The sequence below is a fragment of the Capra hircus genome (genome assembly GCF_001704415.2).
Source record: "Capra hircus breed San Clemente chromosome X unlocalized genomic scaffold, ASM170441v1, whole genome shotgun sequence".
Lineage (NCBI taxonomy): Eukaryota > Metazoa > Chordata > Mammalia > Artiodactyla > Bovidae > Capra > Capra hircus.
Window position 1 is genome coordinate 32,562,572 of NW_017189517.1, and position 21,571 is coordinate 32,584,142.

The 21,571-nt window shown below is 37.3% G+C and overlaps 1 protein-coding gene across 6 annotated transcripts in view; it reads right to left on the minus strand.

Annotated features, from left to right (window-relative positions):
* The window catches only part of LOC102184887 (putative bifunctional UDP-N-acetylglucosamine transferase and deubiquitinase ALG13), a 72,986-nt gene that overhangs the window by 39,325 nt on the left and 12,090 nt on the right, over positions 1-21,571 (minus strand). For 4 of the 6 annotated variants that reach the window (XM_013976217.2, XM_013976216.2, XM_013976215.2 and 1 more), the window contains exons 1-9: positions 16,849-19,436; positions 16,204-16,287; positions 14,078-14,128; positions 13,289-13,335; positions 11,789-11,861; positions 7,500-7,581; positions 7,142-7,304; positions 1,568-1,643; positions 464-572 (exon numbers count right to left, since the gene is read on the minus strand). In XM_013976217.2, coding sequence (XP_013831671.1) covers positions 464-572; positions 1,568-1,643; positions 7,142-7,304; positions 7,500-7,581; positions 11,789-11,861; positions 13,289-13,335; positions 14,078-14,128; positions 16,204-16,287; positions 16,849-16,989 — 826 coding nt within the window. In that variant the 5' untranslated portion in view covers positions 16,990-19,436. Of the gene's footprint in view, positions 1-463; positions 573-1,567; positions 1,644-7,141; positions 7,305-7,499; positions 7,582-11,788; positions 11,862-13,288; positions 13,336-14,077; positions 14,129-16,203; positions 16,288-16,848; positions 19,437-21,571 lie in introns of those variants that run through there. The other 2 variants (XM_013976219.2, XM_013976220.2) reach the window with 1 other exon arrangement.

Genomic DNA, 21,571 nt, shown 5'->3' on the forward strand with positions numbered 1-21,571 from the left:
CACAACATATTGTTCTTTTAATGTTTCCCTGCCACTTAAAAATAGAAAACCATTCTTGGTTCATGGACCATACAAAAACAGGTGGCAGATTGGATTTGACTCACATGTCACGGTTTGCTAACACTTGACCTATTCATCTATCATCCATCTTAACACATTAAACTTAAGTGGAATTTATTTCCACTTACAATTCTGGTACTCTCAAAGTTATCTAAGACGGAGTCTTTGCAAAGTTGAAGTCCCTGATGAACATCAGACTCTATAAGATCCCTCACCAATTCTCTACCTATTTGCTTCCTCCTTTGGACTTAAATCATGTATTGAGTAGGCTAAAAAGTACCATATAAACATATAAAAGTGTTTTTCATAACCATGGTTTGAAAACATCTCTTATTTTAAAAGAATTTTCAAAATTGTTCTCCTAGATCTGTCAGGATTCAAAAATATCCTGTTATTTCATTACCTTTTCTGCTGTCCAACCAAACATCAAATTCTACATTACGATAGATTTCTGGATCCAGGGCTTTGAGCACCTTATAGGGGAAGAGCATCTTTGATGGATTTTCTGGAGACTAAAACAAAAATAATCATGCTACAACTCACCATCCTTAAGTCTTCCTTCTATGAAGAAGGAAGAAAAAAGGTTCTTTTCCTTTTTATAAAACTCTGTACATATAGGCCTTTCCTTATTAAAAGAAATAAAAACCACAATAAGTTTTACTGTGTATTTTAAAAATCAGGAGTCTAAATAAGTAACATGCAGAAATCTAAAAGATTATAGATGACAGAAGGGAAATATTTTCTAAAGCATCCAATAACTCAGGACATATATAAACCAATGCAACACAGACAAGAATTAAAGATTCAGTCAGGGCTATTCAACAAGTCTCATCTTGATATACACACAGAGGTGCAAGTGTTTCTGTACCCTAAAGTCACCTGGACAAATCTGAAAACTACTTCATTCTGAACAAAATCTGTTACAATTTCCAAAGACTTAGCTTTTTCTTCTGCTTTCCTAGAATGTCATGGTATTCCATACTGTTTCCAAATTACCAGCACTTGAGGGCATACACAAAGATTGTTCTAGTAATATTTGCCCTATTTAGTTAGTCTCAAACTGAAGGTCTGCTTGATTTTAGACCTATACAGATTGGTAAAATTCCTCTTGCTTCTCTAACTAGGATTACTGCCTATTTTCTTTGAGTGAAACAGGAATAAACATTATTCTCTTTAATGACAAAAAGAAACCTTAGCAACAGAAGATTGACTGCAAACCAAATATCCACCAGGTTTCTAATATTACTTTAACTTGAAAACAACAGCTTCTGAAATTTCTGAAGTGTTCAGAGTAAGCTTTGGAAAAAAATTACAACTCCATAAGAATAAAAATTCAGAGAACATTAAGCACACATTTTACATTTTCAGATCAAGACTTCCACAAAGGAAAACATCAGCTCCTCCCCCACCCTATATAACTAAAATGGACCATCTGACCTTTACTAGTTTAACTTATAATATTGCAAGCCAAGATTATGAAAATTATTTTCCCTAGAAGATCTCAAACCTTTGTTTCGTCTGTTCCTTGATTGTACCCCTCTGGTATATTTTCAACATTGCAGCAGGCACCCCACTCTTCAGTCCTAATTGAAAAGATTTAGAACAAAGAGCTTTATATAAATGCAGTAGCTAAGAAGTCTTAAGTCTAATGACTATATCACCACCTAGTGGTAAAGTAGTTCAGTTCTAAAAATGAGGCAAATTTTTCATCCCAACATTTCATCCCAACATTATGCTTCTTTTCTTAAAGTACCTGCTACAGACACCTTCTGTATTTCACTCCTCCTGTGGGGAAAAAAATCTTAAGATGGTCCATATGGTCCCCACCTCCTGGTGTTCACATGCTTGTACGATTCCCCTCTAAGCCTGCATCTAATGAATAGACAGGATGTATATCATTATATACATGATGTATAGTATTCTTGCCTTGAGAACCCCATTAAGAGTATGAAAAGGCAAAAAGACAGGTCACTGAAAGATGAACTCCCCAGGTCGGTAGGTGCCCAATATGCTACTGGAGATGAGCGGAGAAATAACTGCAGAAAGAATGAAGAGACAGAGCCAAAGCAAAAACAACACCTAGTGGTGGATATGACTGGTGATAGAAGCAAAGTCCAATGCTGTAAAGAGCAATATTGCATAGGAACCTGGAATGTTAGGTCCATGAATCAAGGCAAATTGGAAGCGGTCAAACACAGGAGATGGTACGAGTGAACGTTGACATTTTAGGAATCAGCAAACTAAAATGGAATGAGTGAATTTAACTCAGATGACTATTATATCTACTACTGTGAGCAAGAATCCCTTAGAAGAAATGGAGTAGCCATCATAGTCAACAAAAGAATCCGAAATGCAGTACTTGGATGCAATCTCAAAAACGACAGAATGAACTCTGTTCATTTCAAAGGCATGTCATTCAATATCACGGTAATCCAAGCCTACGCCCCAACCAGTAACACTGAAGAAGCTGAAGTTGAACGAAGACCTACAAGACCTTTTAGAACTAACACCCCCAAAAGATGCCCTTTTCATTATAGGGGACTGAAATGCAAAAGTAGGAAGTCAAGAAACACCTGGAGTAACAGGCAAATTTGGCCTTGGAGTATGGAATGAAACAGGGCAAAGGCTAATAGACTTTTGCCAAGAGAACGCACTGGTCATAGCAAACACCCTCTTCCAACAACACAAGAGAAGACTCTACACATGGACATCACCAGATGGCCAACACCAAAATCAGATTGGTTATATTCTTTGCAGCCAAAGATGGAGAAACTCTACACGGTCAGCAAAAACAAGACCAGGAGCTGACTGTGGCTTAGATCATAAACTCCTAATTGCCAAATTCAGACTTAAATTGAAGAAAGCAGGGAAAACCACTAGACCACTCAGGTATGACCTAAATCAAATCCCTTACAATTATACAGTGAAAGTGAGAAATAGATTTAAGGGAATAGACCTGATAGACAGAGTGCCTGAGGAACTATGGACAGAGGTGTGTGACATTGTATAGGAGACAGAGATAAACACAATCCCCAAGAAAAAGAAATGCAAAAAAAGCAAAATGGCTGTCTGAGGAGGCCTTCCAAATAGCTGTGAAAAGAAGAGAGGCGAAAAGCAAAGGAGAAAAGGAAAGATATACCCATTTGAATGCAGAGTCCCAAAGAATAGCAAGAAGAGATAAGAAAGCCTTCCTCAGTGATCAGTGCAAAGAAACAGAGGAAAACAATAGAATGGGAAAGACTAGAAATCTCTTCAAGAAAATCAGAAATACCAAGGGAACATTTCATGCAAAGATGGGCTCAATAAAGGACATAAATGGTATAGACCTAACAGAAGCAGAAGATATTAAGAAGAGGTGGCAAGAATACACAGAAGAACTCTACAAAAAAGATCTTCACGACCAAGATAATCACGATGGTGTGATCACTCACCTAGAGCCAGACATCCTGGAACGTGAAGTCAAGTGAGCCTTAGGAAGCAACACTACAAACAAAGCTAGTGGAGGTAATTGAATTCCAGTTGAGCTATTTGAAATCCTAAAAGATGATGCTGTGCAAGTGCTGCATTCAATACACCAGCAAATTTGGAAAACTCAGCAGTGGCCACAGGACACGAAAAGGTCAGTTTTCATTTCAATCCCAAAAAAGGGCAATGCCAAAAAATGTTCAAACTACCACAGAATTGCGTTCATCTCACATACTAGCAAAGTAATGCTCAAAATTCTCTAAGCTAGGCTTCAACAATACGTAAACTGTGAACTTCCAAAGGTTCAACTTTGATTTAGAACAGGCAGAGGAACCAGAGATCAAATTGCCAACATCTGCTGGATCACAGAAAAAGCAAGAGAATTCCAGGAAAACATCTACTTCTGCTTTATTGATTACACAAAAGCCTTTGACTGTGTAGACCACAACAAACTGGAAAATTCTTAAAGAGATGAGAATACCAGACCACCCGACCTGCCTCCTGAGAAGTCTGTATGCAGGTCAGGAAGCAACAGTTAGAACTGGACATGGAACAACAGACTGGTTCCAAATAGGAATGGGAGTACGTCAAGGCTGTATATTGTCACCCTGCTTATTTAACCTCTATGCAGAGTACATCATGAGAAACACTGGGCTGGATGAAGCACAAGCTGAAATCAAGACTGCCAGGAGAAATATCAATAACCTCAGATATGCAGATGACACCACCCTTATGGCAGAAACTGAAGAAGAACTAAAGAGTCTCTTGATGAAAGTGAAAGAGAAGAGTGAAAAAGCTGGCTTAAAACACAACAAAACTAATATCATGGCATCTGGTCCCATCACTTCATGGCAAATACATGGGGAAACAGTGGCTGACTTTATTTTGGGGGGGGGGCTCCAAAATCACTACAGATGGTGGCTGCGGTCTTGAAATTAAAAGATGCTTACTCCTTGGAAGGAAAGTTATGACCAACTTAGACAGCATATTAAAAAGCAGAGACATTACTTTGCCAACAAATGTCAAACTATGGTTTTTGCAATAGTCAGGTATGGCTGTGAGAGTTGGACTATAAAGAAAGCTGAGTGCCGAAGAACTGATGTGTTTGAACTGTGGTGTTGGAGAAGACTCTTGAGAGTCCCTTGGACTGCAAGGAGATCCAACCAGTCCATCCTAAAGGAAATCAGTCGTGAATATTCATTGGAAGGACCAATGCTGAAGCTGAAACTCCAATACTTTGGCCACCTGATGCAAAGAGCTGACTCATTTGAAGACCCTGATGCTGGAAAAGATTGAAGGTAGGGGGAGAAGGGGATGACAGAGGATGAAATGGTTGAATGGCATCACCAACTCCATGGATAGGAGTTTGGGTAAATTCTGGTAGCTGATGATGGACAGCGAGGCCTGGTATGCTGCGGTCCATGGGGTTGCAAAGAGCTGGACATGACTGAGTGACTGAATTGAACTGAACTGGTATCATTGCATAGCATAGCAATGTAGTGCCTGTCTTGCTGATCTCTCTCTCTTTTGTTGACTATAAGGAATCAGCCATGTTCACCAACGCCATGCAGCAAGGAGCTGAGGGTTATCTCTGGTTGTCAACAAAAAGCTGAAGTTCTTAGTCCTAGAGCTGCATGGAATTGAATACCACCAAGAACCACCTGGATTTTTCCCCAGTCAAAGCTCCAGATAACTCAATGTTGATCAAAACCCTCATTACATTCTTGTGACATCCTAAGCAGAAGACCCAGCTAAGCTGTGCCCAGATTCCTAACCCACATAAACTATGAGATAAGAATGTTGTTTTAAGCTCCTAAGTTTGTGGAAATATTGTTATGTAGCAGAAAATAACTAATACACCTTGCCTTCCTACTACTTTAAGTTTCTGTAAGCCTCAGGGTTTTTTTTTTTTAATTGGAGGATAATTGCTTTACAATGTTGTGGTGGTCTCTGCCGTATACCAATGTGAATCAATCATAATTATATATATTATATATATGTGTGTGTATATATATCCCCTCCCTCTTGAACCTCCTTCCCTTCCCCCATTCCACCCCTCTACGTCGTCACAGAGCACCAGATTGGGCTCCCTGTGTTATACAGCAGCTTCCTGCTAGTTATCTATTTTATGCATTGGTAGTGTATGTATGTCAATGCTAATTTCTCAATTCGTCTACTTTCTCCTTCCCCCACTATGTCCACCAGTCTGTTCCCTAAAACTAAGCCTCAAGTTCTTAGGATGAATAATCAGTGAAGCATGAAGCAAATTCTACCCTGATACAAATGGTTGCCACCCCCCACACCCCTAATACAGTCATCTCTTGGTATCCATGGGAGATTGGGTCCAGGACCACAGGCAGGTACCAGATTCAAGATTCTCAAGTCCCTCATGGTCAGCCTTTTATATCCATAGGCTCTGCATCTGGATTAGGAGTGCTGACTGTAAGTTTGTTTGTTTAAAAAAAAAAAAAAAAAAACCTCTTTATCCAAAAAAAGAAAAAACCAAGCATTAAACATTCAAGAAACAGAACTGCAAGACAACAAAAAGGTTACATCTGACTAGCACCAAACCTATCTGAATTCCAGACAGAAGAATCAGGAAGAAATATAAAATGACAGCTACTTTATGATCTCAAAGTTTCTGACTAAATCTTTTCAACACAGCTGCTTCCTAAGAGGCCACACAATGTATACTTCTAGTGAGTACCAAAGGCAGACACTCAAAAGCGCCTAAAACTCCCCTTTAGCCTGAGAGATTCTTTTCTAGTAGCTGGATGTATGCGTCAAGTAACCACTATGAACCTCAGTTACCATCTACAAATCAATGTACTGATTTAGAACTAGTTGTCACCACCCTCCCCTGCCCCCGCCCAAAGTGTGGTCATGGCCTACCTGTACAGAATATTTGGGTATACTTGCTTAAAAAGTAGATTCCTGGCCCTATTCTGACCTTCAATTTTAAAAGGAGGCCCCAAAATGTGCCTTTCTAAACAACCACCGTAAGTAATTTGTATATAAGTTTGAGAATCATGGGATTAGATAGTTCTAAAGTTTCTTCTAGCAACTAAAAAACTGATTCTGGGGTCAGACTCGAGATTTGTCAGGAGGGGAAAATTCCCCCCCACCCCTCTTGAGTTCTTCTGGCTGGACTAAAAATTGACACAAGACATATTAACAGGAGAAAAGGAATAAAGAATGATTCTGACTTGGATCAAACACCCAAAGTCTGGGTGTTTCACAATGCAACATCTCTTTTGGTGAAACGTCTCTTCTCCCATTAAAAAATACATGTGTGTGTACATGAAGTTGGCCCCTTCATTTCAGCAGGTTCCACATTCTCAGATTCAAACAACAGCAGATGGAATTGATTGAACCTGTGGATGCAGAGCCAATGGATATGGAGAGGGCCGACTGTACATACTACACCATTTTATATAAGGGACTTGAGCATTGAGCGTTTTGGTGTTTGCATAGGTCCTGGCACCAATCCTCTGCAAATGTTGAGAGATTACTGTATAGAAATAGTCTAAATCACAAGCCTGCCAGGTCCCTTCCAATTTCCAATGATGCACAGACAAGATGATCCTATAGCTGACATGCCCCTTCCCTTTGTTACCTATCTTGAGTTGAACTCTTGTAGTCAATGTGGACATCCTCATTGCCAGTCACAGCATTGTTCCTGTTCTTCTTGGAACCACTTCGAAACAACTCAACTGCAGTCTTCAACTCTTCTTCATCCACAACAAACACATCTTTATAGAGAATTTCATACAATACAGCTAAAGGAAAAAAAAAATCAAGACTCCAGTTCAAGAGTTTTTCATGACAATGTGAAAATAGCTATAATCCAGTATACAAATTTAACAGGCACCAACAGAGTTTTAGAAGAGCTATTTATGGTAGACCCCCCAATTTGAAGATTGGCAACAAATCATCTGAAAGCACACCCAAACATTTATAAAGCCTTCACATACCTTGACAAACAGCTGCACTTGACTGAAATTGCTTTGAGTACACTGAATCATAATGACCATTACTTGAATAGCAGAGTAGAATCTGAAAAAAAAAAACAAAACACACAGAACAAGTAATGTTGGATATCTTACAACTCTGAAATATTTGAAGCTGCTAATCAGAAATCAAAATTTAAAGTATTTGCTTTAAAAAAATTTTTTAAGTAACTTTCAGATTCCACATGTGATATCATACAGTATTTGTCTTTCTCTGTTTGACTCACTTCACTTAGCATATATGTCAATTAAATCTCAATAGAGCTGGGAAAAAAGCAAGTTTTAAAATCTAAATACAGATAAATGAAACCTGTATGCCATTAAAAGATTTTCTGGACAGTGACCTTTATTTACTTTTATTTTTTAATAAGTGAAAAGAATCTGAAAAATAAATATATATATATATATATATATAATATATATAACTGAATCACCCCACTGCACACCTGAAACTAGCACAATACAGTAAACCAACCATGTCCATAAAAAAATATTTTCCAAAGTGGTTATGCAATTTATACTGATACTAGCAGTATACTAGAGAGTTTAAGTTACTCGAGATACTTGACACAATTTTCAATCCTTTTATTCTTTTTTAAACTGTTTTGAAGTTGTTTTTGTAATTTTTTGTTCCTTTCTTCTGTTCTCTTCCCTTATGAGCCAATGACTTCCTCTAATCTTAACATTTGGATTCTTTTCTCTATTATGTGAGTGTATTTATTATAGATTTCTGGTTTGTGGTTAGCATTAAATTTATATATGGCAATTTATCTACATATACGTGATGATTTTAAACTGCTGATCTCTTAATTCCAGATGCATCTTATCCACTGCATTTTTACCCTTCTCCCCTAACTACTGTTTTAACATCATATTTTACATCTATTTTGTGTATCCCTTCACTGATTATGGATATAGATATTTCACTACTTTGTCTTTTAACCTTCTTACCATCTTTGTATGTGGTTGATTTCCAAAAAGATGTGGTTTATACACACGCACACACACAACAGAACATTACTCAGACAAAAAAAAAATGAAATAATGGCATTTGCAGCAGTATGAATGGACCTAGAGATAATCGTGCTAAGGGAGGTAAGACACTTACTTTTAAAGGTCAAGATTAAAACCACTACTAAGGTAACACTCTGAGCCTCAATAACATTCCTGATAATATACCACACAAGTCCTGATTTATAAATTTGCAAAAGATGGGAACTTTTACAAACTGAGTGAATATAACAGAAAGCCTAACAGAAGTCAAAAGATATAGCTTAGCTTCTAAAAATGGAGAAAACAGGACAAATACACCAAAATCCCAAACTTAAAAGACTATGGGGGAAGAATTTCAATTTATTCAAAATGTTATTCACTATACTGTATAGCAGTGTATCAATATGCTATATAGGAGCAATACTACTAAACCTCCTCTTAAATGCAAATACCGCTTGGGGTGGGTGAAACTTTGCAGCTTAAATTTTGTTGTGTTTTACTTTAGCTTGATATGCCCTCTCAGAACTTTGAAATGGATTATATTGATAGAGTTGTGATTTTAAAAAAAAAAAGACTAGGGAAGAATAATAGACTTGGGGTCAGAGAACTGGTTTACTGGGAGAAATTAGCCAGGGTAGTGTAGGAAAGTAGAAAAAAAAGAGTGCTTACAGTAATTTTCTACTAAGGAAACTTGGTGACACTATCCTCTTCTAGATCACAGAGAATTCTCTTTGTTACCTCATGTTGGTGATGCCAGAGGTGGCTTCAAAATGAAATAGACTTGATCACTTGGGATTACATCCCTTACACAAGATAGAGGTTTTTGAACAAAAATTCAAAAAGGTCTTAGATTTATTAAAACAGATTTCATCATATGGAGCCAGGGAGCATTTTTACTGAAATAATTTTGTTAGTAAGCCTGGCCTTTAAATTGTTTGAAAAAATTAGAGATTGAAGGAATCAGCTAACAAATTAACTCTTGCTTCTATGCCTTTGCATATAGTGTTTCCTCTAAATAGACCACCCTTCATATTTGTTAGATTCATTTTTTGGATATTCCACTTAAATATCACAACTACCATGAAACTTTCTGTACTCCCTCAAGCACGTGAAGGGCTTTTTTTTCTATGCTCCTTGCATCTATTTCTATTATAAAATATATCACTGCACTGTATCATTTACATGTCTGTCTTCATAAGAAAAGGGCAAGGATTCTGCTTTATTAATTTTGGTATCCCCAAAGCCCAGTCAATTGACTGGTACACTATAGGGGCTTAATGTTTACTGAACAAATTGACAGTACTACTGGTAAAATAGTATTTTAAATACTACTGATAAAAAAAATAAGGGAAGTACTTGACTTTCCAGGTGGCACTAGTGGTAAAGAATCCTCCTGCCAGTGCAGGAGACATAAAAGACACAGGTTCAATCCCGGGTCGGGAAGATCCCCTGGAGAAGGAAATGGCAACCCCCTCCAGTATTCTTGCCTAGAGAATCCCATGGACAGAGGAACCTGGTGGGCTACAGTCCATGGGGTCACAAAGAGTTGGACACAACTGAAGTGACTTAGCACACATTGGTAAAATAATTAACATGTTCCACTTTATACTTAAGATTGAAGTTATCTCTTGCATCCTATTCAGTCTTTTCTATTCTTAATGCCACTTGCCTAGTTCAGATCTTCTATCTAGATTAATGTAATATTCTAACAGTTCTACCACTGTCTAGTCTTTTCTTACTATCAAAATGATGCCTGAATTTTGCTCTATGGTATGAAACAGACAAAACTCAAGTCCTGTGTAATCTGTATTCACTAATCAAATCATGTGGATAGAAGGGTGTTCTTAGAAACTCTTTGGAAGAAAAGCTGTATGCTGAAAAACAACTTGTTTACCTGCTGAGAGTTCTCAACCAACACAACAACCTCCTACTATTTTTCCAGGCACTTTACTAGACAGTAGTTTAGCACAATGTCCCTATACTTAAGAAACTTTCAGACTAATAAGAAAAACAGACATGAAAACATATATAAGGTTATAAACACTATAATTACTTGGGTGATGCTAGGGGAACAAAAAAGGAGGCAATAACTCCAAGGGAGTTGGTAAGGTTTCAAAGAAACTGACATTTTAGATACATAGGAAATCATGAAAGCTGGACACTCTGGCCTCATGATATACTAAGGCTGAAGGACAATGAAGCTGGAGAGAAGGTTTGGGACCCTGGCAAAAAGTGAAGAGGAACTAAAGAGCCTCTTGATGAAGCTGAAAGAGGAAAGTGAAAAAGCTGGCTTAAAACTCAGCATTCAAAAAACTAAGATCATGGCATCTGGTCTCATCACTTCATGGCAAATAGATGGGGAAACAGTGGAACCAGTGACAGACTTTTTTCTTGGGCTCCAAAATCACTGAAGATGGTGACTGCAACCTTGAAATTAAAAGATGCTTGCTCCTTGGAAGAAAAGCTATGACAAACCTAAACAGCATATTAAAAAGCAGAGACTTACTTTACTAACAAATGTCTGTAGTCAAAACTATGGTTTTTCCAGTAGTCATGTATGGATATGAAAGTTGGACCATAAAGAAAGCTGAGCACCGAAGAATTGATGCTTTTGAACTGTGGTGTTGGAGAAGACTCTTGACAGTCCCTTGGACTGTAAGGAGATCCATCCAACCCATCCGAAAGGAGATCAGTCCTGAATATTCAGCGGAGGGACCGATGCTAAAGCTGAAGCTCCAATACCTGATGAGAAGAGCTGACTCACTGGTAAAGACCCTGATACTGGGAAAGACTGATGGTAGGAGAAGAGGTAGACAGAGGAGGAGACAGTTGGAATGACATCACTGACTCAATGGATAGGAGTTGGAGCAAGGTCCAGGAGATGGTGAAAGACAGGGAAGCCTGGCGTGCTGCAGTCCATGGGGTCACAAAGAGTCAGATACAACTGAACGACTGAACAACAACAAGGGCACTGAATGTCTTGCTTCAGAGTTTGATCCTATCTTCTAATCAGTGAAGAGTCAATTAGGGTTTTGGGTGGGTTTTTCCTACCACAGAGGCGTGACAGGATCAGGTTGTTCAGAAAGAAAGCTAACAATACTAAGGCTAACTGGAGAGGAAAAGGCTTGGTTGTAAAAAATCTTGGCTTTTAGACTGTGCTTATTTTTCATTTATTGGGTTAAAAAAGGATGATTTGTCGATAGCAAACTGGTAGTATCATTCAAGTGTTTATTTTAGTAAACACTCACTTATTTTCTTACCTTGTCTTCATAGCCATTATCTGTGACATAAGTTGGAGGCTTGCCAGGATAGCGATAAAGAATGAAATCCCGACTACATGGGTAGAAAACAAAGATGGGTGAAAAGAGACAATTTAGTATACCCAAGAAGTAGTTATAGGAACAAATAGTTGTGCTTTTAAACTGCCTACTTTGTTCATATAAAATAACTCAAATGTTTAAGAGGTTAAATTTTAATTCAGCATAGCTAGCTAACTGTCCCTAAAAGTCCTATGCATTTTAAAAATGCATTTTAACTTGAGGAAAGGAGGAGTAAAGAAGATAAACTTTCCACTGTATGAGTATCTGTAAGTTTTGGAGGCTCCTATTTATTTAAAGCAGGGGTTGGCAAAATTTTCTTAGTAAATGAAAGATTTTCTTGGTAAATGACCAGATAACAAACATAAGGCTTTTGCAGGCTATATGATTTACTCAACTTTGACTTTTTAGTCTGAAAGCAGCCATAGACAATGTATAGACAAATGTACATGATTATGTTCCAATAATGCTTTATTTATGGACACTGAAATTTGACTTTTACATAATTTTCATATGCCATGAAATGTTATTCTTTTTTAAAAACCATTTGAAAAATTTCAAAAAGTATTCTTAGCTAGAGCCATATAAAAACAAAAAGCAGGCCAATTTAAAAACTGGTCCCTTATTTAAAACCATCGTCTGATTAGCTTCCTGCTCGATACCTCTTCTGTATTACTTCTTGCTGGATTTAGGGAAGGATAAGCAGACTGCAAAACACTACCTTTGAACAAGTTCCCATACAAGAGAGTTCTGACTCTATCAAGGTATGTTCCATCTCACATCCTAAGAATGAAGAAATCATCCACAGATCCAACTCCTTAAATGAACAAGATTCCCTACAACCCACATTTTACAGCTATTTTCAAAAGCCTATGCTTTCAGAAATGCCACTTCACAGTTTTAAAGACCTAAACAGAACTTTCAGAGCAATAGAGCAGTGTCCTTCAAATTTTTACACCATTACTGCCTCTCTAAAGAACAAAGAAATACTTTTCTTAATTTCCTTACAAAAAGTTATTACAACAAATATACTATATATCTAGTTTATATACACACACACACACACACTATAATCATGTTTATGAACCGTGATCCTTTGAAGGATCATAAACCAATGTAATATCTAGTATTTTTTTGTCCTCAGGAAACAATTTCTACCCTATTGGAAGTCATATTGCCCCACAGAGCATGCATGCACAAGAGGCACAAAGTTAAATATACAAAAATTCTAGAGTATTCTGATTTTCTAAAGGAATAATACTGGCAATTCTTAAAATCCTTTATTATCCCATTCGAACGGACACAAATTTTGTCATTGACTTTGCTTAGACTGCTTTATTTTACTTATCAATATATCAAACCTCAAATATTCTCAATCATTGAGGGACTCTATTAGAAATCTTACACACACACTCACTCTCTCAATAAACAGATTCAACTTACTTATAAATTAGAGAAAGAGCTCTTATTTCCAGCTGGCCAGCACTTTCCTAAACATAAAGAGTATATAAAGTTTTTAAAAACATTCTGTACCTAGGAGGTAGAAGTTTTTGCAAGTTCAACAATTATTTTTTAGGCGCTTAACACTGTTTTAGATGAATTTGTACAACACACTATAACTTTCTTTGAGCTTGGGATACTGTGATAGTTACTTATTAACATAAACTTATTCTGAAAAAAAAAGTCGACTTAAAGGTCTTAGTTTGCTATAAGGACAGTAATATGGGAGATTTAAAAGGCACAATAAAAATGCAATTAGTGTAAGAACAGAAGCTAACAAGGTATTTATAGTAAATGTGTTAAGTCTAGAACTATGTAATTTAATCACATAAAATTATTTTTTAATTAAATATGTTTATGAATCTTAATCACACATAAAAGAAAGATAACTACAAATCAGAGAAATTATTTAATAAAAACAATGACCTCCTAGTAATATTCATTACCACCCCCCTCCCACATTAAAGTGAAAAGGTTTAGGTCAGTCCTGTTTCCAAGCAGTGTATAATTTCGCTAGTCTATGGATGATAAAATTGTTAGCACACAATTTTCAATATTCAACACAAAACAACAGGTCAATCGCCAGCCTCTCAAGTTTTGCAAGAAGTATCTGACTCAACACAGCTGGCTTTAAGAAAATAGATTGGCTCTAGCTCAAGTGACACAGCTGAATGATATTTAGGCTACTATTCCAAATACTCTGAAAAGATTAAACCCCATATTTGATCTTACCTTGGGATCTCCCAACCGTTCCAGGTATTTCTCAAAAGATCCCTCCACATACTTCAAAAATAAAACAAACTTGACTTAACCAAATACATAGCATTACTGAAATCTGAGTATATTCTGCAATATAATCCTCCAGTGAGTTTTTGTTCAGCTGAACAATTAGGATATTAAATGACTACTTTGCAAAGCACCTCAAGAAGATGTGCACATACACAAAAGTTGAGTGGAGAAAAGCTGGACTATTATTAAAAGTATCTTAGAAAATGTCCTGGCTTATCCACGTATCAGTGCATTTCATCAAATGGTTATGCCTTTGAGTTTCTTTTGAAATGCCAACTTAAGCAACAATTTGCATAAATCAAGCAAGCATAATAAGTATTTAAAATCTGACAGCAGACATTCATTTACAAAGTTGAACTGAGGAACTTTAAAGGGAATTTCATTCGTTTCAAAATGAGCAAAAGGGAACTTTTAGATGATGGAAATATTTTTATATCTTGACTGCAGTGGCAGCTATATGACTGTATATTATTGCCAAAACTTAAAACGCTAAAACATAAAATGGTGAATTTTATCGGATGTAAGATATACCTCAATAAAAATTAATCTCAGGGAATATGAGATAATATACATCTAGTTCCATTCATGTGTATCACTAGACTTAAAAAATCATTTCAATTTTTCTCAACCACCTTTTTAAACAGTTTTGAGGTAAAATTGACATACAATAAACCATACATATTTAAATGACACAATTAAGTTAACATACATATGCACCCATGAAACCATCATGACAATCGTGATAGTATGTCCATCACCCCCATAAGTTTCCTTGTGTGCCTGTATAACTTCACTGATCCCAAAGCAACCAATGATCGATCTGCTGTTTTTCTATAGACTGGTTTGTAGTTTGTATTTTCTAGAGTTTTATATAAAGAAAATCATACAACATGTACTTTTTGGAAAGTCTGGCTTCTTTCACTCTGCCTAGTTAATCTGAGATTCATCCAAATGGTTTTAAAATTTTACCCACATCTTTGTTACTCAAAACGTGGTCCATGAACAACAGAAGCATCACTCAGGAATTTGTTAACTGCAGAAATCTTGGGCCCCAGGTCAGATCTACTGAATCAGAATTTGTTTTTTAACAAGATCCCCAGGTGATTGGTATGCACAAAAATACTTAAGATGCACTGCTTTACACCATGGTCTTGCATTTGAAGTAATTTCACGAATAACCCTTTCCCCAGGTGTGGTGAAGACTAACTTCAAGATAAAATGCTTCAAAATCAAGAAGGCTTCATATAGTTTTACAACTCACTGAAACCTATTGAGAAAATTAAGAGTAAACCTCGAACAGCAGGCAAATATCCATAGTATAGTCAGGAGAACAAATAGCACTGGAATGGCTAGGAGTGTATTTAAAAAAAAAAAAAGAACAACAACAAAAGTAACAGCCACAGGAAAAGGGACACTTCAAATCAGACCTTGATAAAACCTCATTTTGTTAACAAGACTTCAACTTATACTCCAACTTACACTTCAACATATACAAAGCTGTGTTCTAGAAGTTGTTTTAAAGTCAATCAATTAGTGGAAGTGCTCTAATTACCAGTTTTTCACATGAAAAGACATGTTTGGGACTAATTTGTTCCCTTATAGTTAAGCTTTACATGATTCATCAAGTTGACTGATGATCATTGAGCATAGAATTAAGAACAGAAGTTCTCATTTGTACAAATTTTAAAATGCACGTTTAAAAATATTAACATAGCCAAACCTTTTGTGAACTATGATTACTTGTTTAAGAAAACCGTGATATGGATAACATGGTCAAAATGTAACTGTTGGGGTATGAGGGGGATAAATGGTGGGAAGGATAAAGATAAGCTTTCATAATTTTTAGAGTACAAAACAATCTAGTTCTGGGAGGAGATCCGGAAGTATGCTACCCAGGGGAAAAGAAGCTAACTGAAAAATTAAATATTTGCTACCAAGAGGAGACTGCGGAATACAATATTCATACATAGGTGCTCAAAATCCATCTGCTGCATATTCTACAAACAACTCATTTCCTATCTGCTGCATATTCTACAAACAACTCTTCCTTAGATATATATTCTACTTACAGATTCAAAAGTTTGTTGATTTTCTCTCATATATGAGACACAAGCCTTCCTGATTTCCAAGTGATGGACCTGGCTGCAAAACAACTAAAAGAAAGAGAAAAGACCAGCTCACTGTCAGCAGTCATTTGAAATAGAAGCTTCTAACTTAAGACTATGAACTAGATACTCAAGCCTCCCCCTCCATTCAGAACATATGTAGGAAATTCGGAAATTAAGTCCTGATCTTACTAAAATCTGTTTTTGTCATCTTTAGTGATACTGAGGCATGATTCTGTCATGCTCCCCGCTTCTACTACTTATGGGCACCATCTATAAATTTTTCCTTAGGTATAAAATTTAGAAGAAGACAGAGTTGCTTATAAAGGATCAAGATACATTTCAAAGATTTTTTAACCCCATTATGTTATCTCTTACATTCCAAAGTGGCATTTAGAAAAGACAACAAAGGCACAGCAATATATTTGAACTAATCGGCAAAGGCACACACCAAGCTAGTTAAGTACCAGAGAGAATGTAATGTTTTAAATACAAAAAAGAGAAGGGAATTTTGTTTTGGTGGGTTACAGTTCTTTCAATTACAGTACTGTGCCAAGTCTCAAACTCCAAAAACTTAGCATGGGAAAGGTATATTTGTTTTCCTTTTACCTGCTCCGAAATAGCACGAAAGAGGCAAGAGGCATCCTTGGCAGTCAGCTTTCGAAACAGCCCTAAGCTGCCTAAATATTCATCCATTGATGCCTCATTCAGAGGCTTCTGGCCGCAGTACTTTTTCCATCCTTTATGCATTGTGTACAGGGGATAGAGGTGGGCAGGGGGAGAAGGGAACACACGTGTGGCAAGAAGGAAAAAGCAGAGCGCAGGAAGGAATAGGTAGCAGTGACAAGGGCTTGCTTATGCAGGTATCCGGAAAGCAGCCCAAAGTCTAGGCATGAGAAGGCAGTTGGAGTCAGCGCTGCAGAATCTTGGCACTTCTCAGGAGCAGAAGCAACGGGCTGGCTTGCCCAGGTTAAGTCAGGACCCTGTGAAAAGAAGAGGAAGAGCCGATGCTCCTACAAACAGAGAACTTGATTTGAGAAGGAGACATGAGAGGGAGAAGGAACATGCAGAGCTACCCAGTTGGGGAAGGGTGGGATTAACCCAACCAGCCCAAGGTTGAGAGAAGTATGCACAAGCAGCTGAGCTTTCTGACCAAAAGGAACCTGAGTTTGCAGCTTAATTCAAGGCAACTGCTGCACGAGGTTGCAAAGGAACTGCAATAAGGCTCAGGTGTGTATGATGCCGTTCAGCCCACAACACTGCTTTAAGACTGCCAAATTTTCAGTCTCTGGCCAAGTTCCCTGCTCCCTTCATAGTTTCATGGAGATGAGAGGGGAAAAAATCTAAGTAAGCTTTTGTACTATCTTAAAAAACAAAGAAAGTGGGGGTGGGGTGGCGGACTCCCTTAATCTAAAGTGGTAGAGGTCACAACTCAAGTAAAGTGCCAAAGTAATTATCTGGCTATTTCAGGTATGAGATTTAAGTAATCTTATTTAATTCTCCTAGATAATAACCCTATGCTAGGATCATAGAATGGTATTCTGTCCTGGAGAATTCCATGGACAGTCCATGGAGTCTCAAAGAGTTGGACACGACCGAGTGACTGTCACTTTCAGGATGACAGAAATTAAATCCATTAGTTATGCTAGGAACTACTGACACAGTTCTTGATTAATGTCTCCAAACTATCGTATAACATTAACAGAAAGAGAAATTGCAAAAAAGGGCATTTCTCTGAAAACGCAAACAATTAAAATGTAAGATTAAGTGTAATGAAAAATATCTTACCCACAAACTTTCTAATGGGCTACATTTAAAATGCTGTGGCACAACACTAGAGGCGTGATTCAATGTTTAGGGCACTCTTCTGGAAAAAAACTGCTCTGAATTCTGAGAAAACCAAAGTAAATATGACCTTTGTAAGCCTCAAAAACGACTGGTCACTCACATTACCTGATTCCACTGTCCAGTATTAATTAAATGCCAAAATCTAATTTCGTCCTTACTTTTTCTAAGTGTTTTTAAAAAATAAATAGATCTAAAGCTGGTTTTGGAGAAGCTGTAAAATTAAGTTGCTTTCAAAATTATTTTTCTGTTATCTGTGGCTCCAGCAGTAATAACCACTGCCCCCTATAGGAAAAGCATCAATAATCAATTTTACAGTTTAGGAATGAAAAGCATGGTAGAAAAAAATAAAACCTTTACCTTCTTTAGCATGCCAATTTGAAATTACCTTGACTAACTTTTTTTTTAAAGAAATCAAAACACTGGTGCAAAATCCTGAAACATGGTTTGGGAAGAGGGATCACCATCTTTCTTTAAGACCCCAAATTCAGAGAAAAACTGAGTTACAGTGAAAAAGTCATTTCATTTATGGAATTTCTTACTTGTAGAGAAAATAGACATTCTTTATATTTACTGTCCTTTAAACTAAAAGTATTAACCCATACATTTCATTTTGAGAACGGAGACAGAAAAAGGGAAAATGGGAGAGAGAATCAGAAAAGAGAAACAGCAAGAACAGAAAAAAATATTAGAGGCAGGAAGACAAAGGTAGATAGAGGAAAGTAAATGTAAACACACAGAGAAAACACACAGAGACCCATAAAAATATGATTTTTGACGAAGTTGCAAGAGCAGCTCAATACAGAAAAAATTCACAGTTTTATCAAACAGTGCTGGAAGAAACACTTGACAGCCATATGAAAAATAAAAAAAAAAAGATCCTCAACCTATACCTCATATCTTCTATGATACAATTAACTCAAAATGGATCAAAGATCGAAATATAGAACAAAACTTTAAAACTTTCAGAAGCAAGGAGAAAATTGTCAAGACCTTGAGTTAGTAAAGAGAACTTAGGTATAATATAAGAAAAACTGATTAACTGGACTTTACCAAAATTAAGAACTTTTGCTCTGCAAATGACACTGTTAGGAAAGTGAAAACACAAGCCACAGACTGAAAGAATATATCTGTATATCACCTGACAAAAAAGCTTTGTACCAAAAATATATAAAAGAACTCAAAAGTCAACAATAAGAAAACAACTAAACAATTTAAAAATGGGCAAAGATTTGACTACATATATCACCAAAGATACAGGAATGGCTAATTATAGCACATAAGATGATGTTTATCATTCAGTTCAGTTCAGTCGCTCAGTCATGTCCAACTCTTTGCGACCCCATGCACGCCAGGCCTCCCTGTCCATCACCAACTCCCGGAGTTCACTCAGACTCGCGTCCATTGAGTCAGTGATGCCAACAAGCCATCTCATCCTCAGTCGTCCCCTTCTCCTCCTGCCCCCAATCCCTCCCAGCGTCAAAGTCTTTTCCAATGAGTCAACTCTTCGCATGAGGTGGCCAAAGTACTGGAGTTTCAGCTTTAGCATCAGTCCTTCCAAAGAAATCCCAGTGCTGATCTCCTTCAGAATGGACTGCTTGGATCTCCTTGCAGTCCAAGGGACTCTCAAGAGTCTTCTCCAACACCACAGTTCAAAGGCATCAATTCTTCGGTGCTCAGCCTTCTTCACAGTCCGACTGTCACATCCATACATGACCACTGGAAAAACCATAGCCTTGACTAGACGGACCTTAGTCAGCAAAGTAATGTCTCTGCTTTTGAATATACTATCTAGGTTGGTCATAACTTTTCTTCCAAGGAGTAAGCATCTTTTAATTTCATGGCTACAGTCACCATCTGCAGTGATTTGGGAGCCCCAAAAAATAAAGTCTGACACTGTTTCCACTGTTTCCCCATCTATTTGCCATGAAGTGATGGGACCGGATGCCATGATCTTCGTTTTCTGAATGTTGAGCTTTAAGCCAACTTTTTCACTCTCCTCTTTCATCAAGAGGCTTTTTAGTTCCTCTTCACTTTCTGCCATAAGGGTGGTGTCCTCTGCATATCTGAGGTTACTGATATTTCTCTCAGCAATCTTGATTCCAGCTTGTGCTTCTTCCAGCCTAGCATTTCTCATGATGCACTCTGCATATAAGTTAAATAAGCAGGGTGACAATATACAGCCTTGACGTACTCCCTTTCCTATTTGGAACCAGTCTGTTTTTCCATGTCCAGTTCTAACTGTTGCTTCCTGACCTGCATACAGATTTCTCAAGAGGCAGGTCAGGTGGTCTGGTATTCCCATCTATTTCAGAATTGTCCACAGTTTATTGTGATCCACACAGTCAAAGGCTTTGGCATAGTCAATAAAGCAGAAATAGATGTTTTTCTGGAACTCTCTTGCTTTTTCCATGATCTAGTGGATATTGGCAATTTGATCTCTGGTTCCTCTGCCTTTTCTAAAACCAGCTTGAACATCAGGAAGTTCATGGTTCATGTATTGCTAAAGCCTGGCTTGGAGAATTTTGAACATTACTACCATGTAAGATGAGTGCAATTGTGCGGTAGTTTGAGCATTCTTTGGCATTGCCTTTCTTTGGGATTGGAATGAAAACTGACCTCTTCCAGTCCTGTGGCCACTGCTGAGTTTTCCAAATTTGCTAGCATATTGAGTGCAGCACTGTCACAGCATCATCTTTCAGGATTTGAAATAGCTCTACTGGAATTCCATCACCCCCACTAGCTTTGTTAGTAGTGATGCTTTCTAAGGCCCATTTGACTTCACATTCTAGGATGTCTGGCTCTAGATGAGTGATCACACCATCGTGATTATCCAGGTCGTGAAGCTCTTTTTTGTACAGTTCTTCTGTTATTCTTGCCACCTCTTCTTAATATCTTCTGCTTCTGTTAGGTCCATACCACTTCTGTCCTTTATTGAGCCTATCTTTGCATGAAATGTTCCCTTTGTATCTCTAATTTAATCATTAGGAAAATGCAAATTAAAATCACAATAAGACATCACTAATAACAAGTGGTAGCATGGTTGCAGAGAAACTGGATCCTAAGTAAAAGAAGCCAGATGCAAAAGGGGCATGATTCCAAAAGATATGATTCCATCCATATGAAATATACCAAAAATACAAGTCTAAAGAGAAAGCTGGTTAGTGGTTGCCTACAGTTAGGATGGGAATAAGTATTAAATGCAAACAGGCACAAAGGATCTTTTTGATGGGTAAAAATGTTATAAAACTTTTGTGGTGATGTCTGCACAACTCTGCATATTCACTAAAAATTACTGAAAAATCACTTAAAACTGGTGATTTTTAAATAGCTTTATAATATAGTTCACATACTATACCATTCACTCACAAGGTACATTTCAATTATTTTTTGGTATATTTACAGTTATACATCCATTACCACAATCAATTCTAGCACACTTTTATTACCCCCAAAATGAAACTCCACATCTCACAACCACCAGCCT